Source organism: Patella vulgata, chromosome 2 (genome assembly GCF_932274485.2).
Source record: "Patella vulgata chromosome 2, xgPatVulg1.2, whole genome shotgun sequence".
In the NCBI taxonomy this organism is placed as follows: Eukaryota; Metazoa; Mollusca; class Gastropoda; family Patellidae; genus Patella; species Patella vulgata.
The window spans coordinates 42,863,388-42,869,387 of record NC_065880.2 but is presented as its reverse complement, the minus strand read 5'-3'; the positions used below and the strand labels follow the sequence as shown (position 1 = coordinate 42,869,387).

Here is a 6,000-nt window from a genome sequence, read left to right as displayed (position 1 = left end):
TTTTTTTTTTTTTGTTGTTTTTTTTATTATTTCATGCTGCCATATTCATACAGATCTACTTATATCATGAATGGGGTCCCAGGGGCCTGCAAGGGTTGGTGAGCGGGTGTTTACCCAGAAATTATGGGCGGAGCGCCTAGTTGGATGAGCAAGGAGATATGGTAATGAAATAATGGAGACCAGAATCTGTTCTAGTTTTGTAAATTGCATTGAAACCACGTGATTTTTTTCCACTAAAATATAAACCCACACCCACATACCCTTTCAATTAGACCCTACATTATTTTTACTACAGGCAGATATTTAAGGCCATATTACAAACAGTTAAACTGAAACCGTATCTATAATTTTGTAATTTGCAAACAAATATAGATATAAGACAAAAACTAATTAATTATTTATTGCAATAAAACAATCATTGAAAATTAAAATTACGCAGTTACTCTTCACTTTAAATGTCATCAAAGTTAGTCGTTATCTTCATCGCTGTCACTACATTTATAAACATTCGGTTTCTTTAACAGTCTTTTGTTTCATTTCCACATTTACTACGGGGGGGGGGGGGGCTGGGAGAACAATGCCCAGTCGTTCGGACTGGAGGGAAAACAATAGTTTAAACTATATTTGATTAAACAAACTGAATCGGGATCTGAGCCTATTTACGCGACAATTTCCTTTGTCACCCGAATTATCTGAATGAATCAATCATTAACTAAAACAAATTTTCCACAAAGCTGTGATGATTGTTTATTTTTAATTAATTACACAATTATATATGGTCGCATGATATATGGTCGCATTCTCCATTCTCTGATGTTTGTGCCCGAAACACTGAAATACATTGCCTGAAAAATGAACTGTTCGTCGATTCCGGTGGGGGGGGGGGATATAAGTTCTCCCAAAACAGTATTTCTACTAATATATCTGTAAACCTTTAGTTCGGATTAGATTTAAGACTAAATTCCTAACAGATATTTGAATTGAAACAAAGCATCTATAAATATATAATCTTCTCACTAAAATAGATATATGGCAAAGCCTAAATAATAATACTGAGTGGCAATTGTAATGAAGAGAATAAAACAAGCCAACAGTGAGGCTGATGTCCCCCGCCGAAATCCCGAAATAAATAGATGACAGATAATAATTAATTGAACATATCTTTTTCAAAAGTATCGAGCAATCAAACTGCTTATCAGCTATACATTAAGTTTCATCACTCTCTATTAGATATTCACCTAATGAACATCAAGTTTGAACATTCTACCTCAATTAAAAGTAGAGTTGTTACGTTCCAAAGTCTTGACCAATCAAACTGCTTACCGCTCCTTAGCCTAAGCAGAGAAGTCTCGTCAAATTTAGTCAAGGTAATAATATAATGAATCTATACTCGGAGTTTCATAGCTCTCACTTAATTATAACCAAAGTTAGTGTGTCCCAAAGAATCAACCAATCAAATTACTTCTCTGCTTACCGTAAACAGACAATATTGTGTTCAACGTCTCGACCAATCAAATTGCTTATCGCTCTGCTTACCCTCAGCAGAAAATGTTCATTATCGAACTTAGTCAAGGTGTTGATGTGATCACTCTCACTTAATTAGAACTAAAGTTATTGTGTCCCAAAGCACCAACCAATCAAATTGCTTATCTCTGCTTAGCTTAACTTAAGCAGAAAATGACCACCTTCGAACTCCATCAAAGCATTAACCTACACCAATTTTGAAAATTCTAGCTCAATTAGAAGAGTTATTGTGTCCCAAAGCATTAACCTACACCAATTTTGAAAATTCTAGCTCAATTAGAAGAGTTATTGTGTCCCAAAAAGTGTGACGGGCGGGTGGACAGACAGTAAGTGAGCCAGCCCCTTACTGAGTATCCATGCCCCACTTGCACAATGATGACACTTGCATGGAAAGCAAGAAAATACTAGCTGTACACGTAGAGAATGCCCTCTCCCACCCCCTTCCCCTCCCAAACTATAATGTATGGCGTATGCTCATCTTAATTATACGGGTTAGCGCAGAACAGTAAGACATTAAACTTAATTTGATTTCTTTTCTCTCCATTACAACGTTGTCACTCCCAGTACAGCATTATTTAGTTTTGGTCATATCTATTTCAGTGAGCAAACTAAATATCTGTAGATGCTATGTTTCAGTTTAAATATTTGTTAGAGCTTTAGCCTCAAATCTTATCTGAAAAAAGATTGAACTTTTATAGGCCCTTGTCTGTAGTTAAATCCTATTCAGTAACAGTTTATCGAACAAATTCTTTAAACAAAATACTGTTATCAATAATTATTGATATTTTCTATAATGGGGATAACTCCTTTTACCGTAAATGGATTTCCAAAACACCGTATGTTCCCCTGTCCATTGTTTTCTGCATTTTGCTTTAAATCAAAATTTAACCAATAGCATATTCTGTGCATATTATGAAGGCATCGGATGTTTTCGCCAATATTTACTTTGATGTCAACTTCACCATTATTAGTATAAATATAGCATTAATTTACGTGACAATCATCATCTTCCCCTAAATTGAGTTATTGCAAATATTTTGCTTGGAACACTCTGGATTTGTGTTCCTGGTGTTATAAGCTTTCCAAAAATGTATAGTTTTTTTAGTAGGGAGGACCTTGTAGCGGAACTTCACACTATTAAAATAACATGTCAAATCATCGCAATTCAACACTTTATATTTACCTATCAGAGGTTTTAGCTCCTTTAAATAATGAAAGATTTTATTGGACTTGCCACATTGCCTCTTTAACAATGAAATATAAAAAATGTTGGGATGGCAGATAATCTTTTCATGCTATCTTTGCTTAAAAAAAAAAACCTCAGTATTATTAATACATTACAAAATTAACATGTGAAACTATTTATTTTGACTCATTCAAGTGAATATAGGCCTATTTGTGAGTCAATCAGTCCAGTTAGTTTCATGCCAGAAAAAAAACAAGAAAATGATAACTATCCAAGGGAACTAACTCTTAGATCTTTTAAGATTTACATCTGTAGATGCCAGACAAAAAATATAGACTTCAGGATGAGTTTCCCAGTTTGATTTTACAAATATTATTCTTACGATGGAGGTCTTAAATTAAATCTTTTTATTATAAATAAGAATAACAAATATAGATATGTCAAAATAATTAGATTGCATACAATAAATATATCACAATAATTAGTTATACTATATACAAAAACATCCCATAACAAAAAAACCAAAAAAAACAAATCAGCAGTATATATATTTTTATTAATAGAACTAATTAAATAAATTATAATTATATGGACGGAGACAGATCAAGAGTTTTTCCAAGAATACTGATTATAATGCCGATAAAATATGGTCAGAAAATAAAAAAAAAATTCAATTTTGAGTGGAAGAATTGGACATTTCAGCAGCAGTACGGTATATAATTATGTAATATGGATGGATAAAATAAAAAAAAATTAAAAATTTCAGCAGTACTGTATAACAAAATTTAATAGAAATATATGTACGTCTTATTCATACATAGAATTCAGCATAAAACAGTTCAGTTTCATTATAGAGTCGTTTTAATCACATTTAAATTAATATCATATTGTCAGTTCAGCACTCACTTGACGTGATTGGTAGAAAACATTTTTTATTTCCAGATTTCTTTTGAACTGAAAATAACTAAATAATCGAGTCATTGTTAAGTTGTGTTGAGTCATAAATGTGAAAGTGTAGCATAGGTCGTCTTGGAAAGGAATACAGTAGACTCCACATATAACGAACAATCGCTTATAACGGACACAACAGTTTGGTCCTGATTTTTGTAATAGAATTTTCTTATTTTCAAAGTCATTTAATGCGGACACTGTGTAACTGACAATCGTTTATAACAGACGATTTTCATCGGTCCCTGTTAAAGTCCATTTTTATAACGGACTCTCGAATAAGCAGAACAAAATGATGATATTACTGATTTTATTATCGGTGACTGGAATACTTTTCCCAGAAAATATCCATACTGATTTTATGGGAAACATTTTTCTGGGAAAATTTAGCCCAGGAACAACAGCGATTCCACACACACACACGGAAATCCTGAATAAAAACGGAAATTTTGAGATTTCAATTTGTTCAAAAGTAAATTTTAGTCTTCTTCCTCAAGAAAATTTCAAAAGTCTTCTTAATACGTTTTTTGTATAACGGACACCGTTCATAACCGACGATTTCTTCCGGTCCCGAGGTGTCCGTTATATGCGAAGTCGACTTTAAATACAATTTATTCTGAATTTCTATTACAATAAATAGGTTAGATTTATAAGTTAATAATAAATATAATACGAAGTACACACAGTTTCATTAAATATAAATGTTCTTTTTAAATAGTTTGTAAGCAGTCTATCACAGTGATTACATCATACCAACATCAAACCTCTATATGTCTAGGTTAAACCCCATTACATTTCATTTCACCTCTCTATGTCTAAGGAATGTACATGATATATACAACATGCGAGGAAAGTTCATTGATAAGTTTTGCTAGAAGAAATGGTTCATACATACAAATATATATATATATAGACGGAAACTATCATTATATATACCTAACAATAAACAAATCCAATTAAAACTATAAATACAAGTTGAAGAAATAAAACTAATTCACACAGCACTTACATCAATTTTTCCTCTATTACTTGTCAATCATTAACATGTCACAATCTGATCATACAAAAAAATAAAAAACTTCAAAATTCTTTTTTCTTTCATTTTAAATTTTATTATAAATGTATATCTGAAGTAGTCAATTGGGTAAATACTGACCCTGTGACTTGGAATATTCAATTAGCCAATATAGTTTAGTATCTCCCAAATTTACAACTGAACAGGCAATGTAATTGGATAATGTCTATATTAGAAAAAGCTGTCTTGGTTCTTGAGTCGAGCATGGTTATATATGGCGAAACCAAAAAGCATTTGATTTGTTATCTAATCAGATTGCAACATTTCAATTAAATATTAGAATTAAATATTAAACTAATGCCAGACTTCAAAGAATATTTGTTAAACACATATATTTTTATGGAAAAAAAAAAGAAAAAAGTTCAGCACACTCATTTCCGTCCAAATGAGTTTTTTTGGGGTGTCTGGCACAATTCCTTTATTTCCTTATGAGACCGAGTCCTCTACAGATCTTGGTTTTTCTATCTTGTTATTGCTAAACTTCACTATACTTCATTTTTTCTTTGTTTTATGAGCCACAGTAGGCTTAGTTTTTGTATCCACAGTAGGCTTAGTTTTTGTATTAACAGAATGTTTAACATTATTTGAATGTAATTTAGATCCAGTGCTGATCTTGGATGCACCAGTTGAATTTGAACTTCCAGTGGAATGTTTGGTTTTCATCTGTGAAAAGAAAAAAAAGGTTTTAGTAATTCTTATAGAAATAAACATATGAACAAGCAATATTATAAATTCCACATAATAGTACATATTTCCTAAACATTATGAACACCAGCGTGACCAGCCAACATAATTCTTCTTCATAATTAATAGTTTCCATTGATATTGCCAGGGTATCACTTCAATTTTCACCAAGGAAAATTCATCCATATTGCCGTCTATGGTCATGTTTTTACATATGTACAGCAGATTTCATGCAAATCTGTCAATCTTTTGTGGTAAATCATATGATGTGGTTGTACTGTATAATAGGAAATAGGCCAATACAAAACATTCCACTATCAGATATTATTCATCTCGATAATGAGCTCTTTTGGGATATTCAGAGAAAAGTAACAATCGTGTGAATAAGAGAATATGGGGGAACAAACATGTGCTGACCGAACAAAGAATAATATCAACCAACCCAACTACTGTTCTTCTCTGACTGGGCTAATGAAGATGGGCACACGCCATGTAATGTGCCATGTGGGAAATTTTGCCTGGACAGTGGCACTACAGCCTACTCTTATATCAACTGTAACTGTCAAGGGATCTTTTAAGTGTA

At 32.2% G+C, this 6,000-nt stretch overlaps 1 protein-coding gene across 4 annotated transcripts in view; it reads right to left on the bottom strand.

Moving 5' to 3' along the window:
- Nucleotides 1-6,000, bottom strand: part of LOC126811394 (serine/threonine-protein kinase 33) — a 69,211-nt gene continuing 63,211 nt past the window's right edge. For all 4 annotated transcript variants that reach the window (XM_050536984.2, XM_050536981.2, XM_056098827.1 and 1 more), the window contains one exon: nt 1-5,396. In XM_050536984.2, the coding sequence (XP_050392941.1) occupies nt 5,226-5,396 (171 nt within the window). In that variant the 3' untranslated portion in view covers nt 1-5,225. The remainder of the gene's footprint in view (nt 5,397-6,000) is intronic.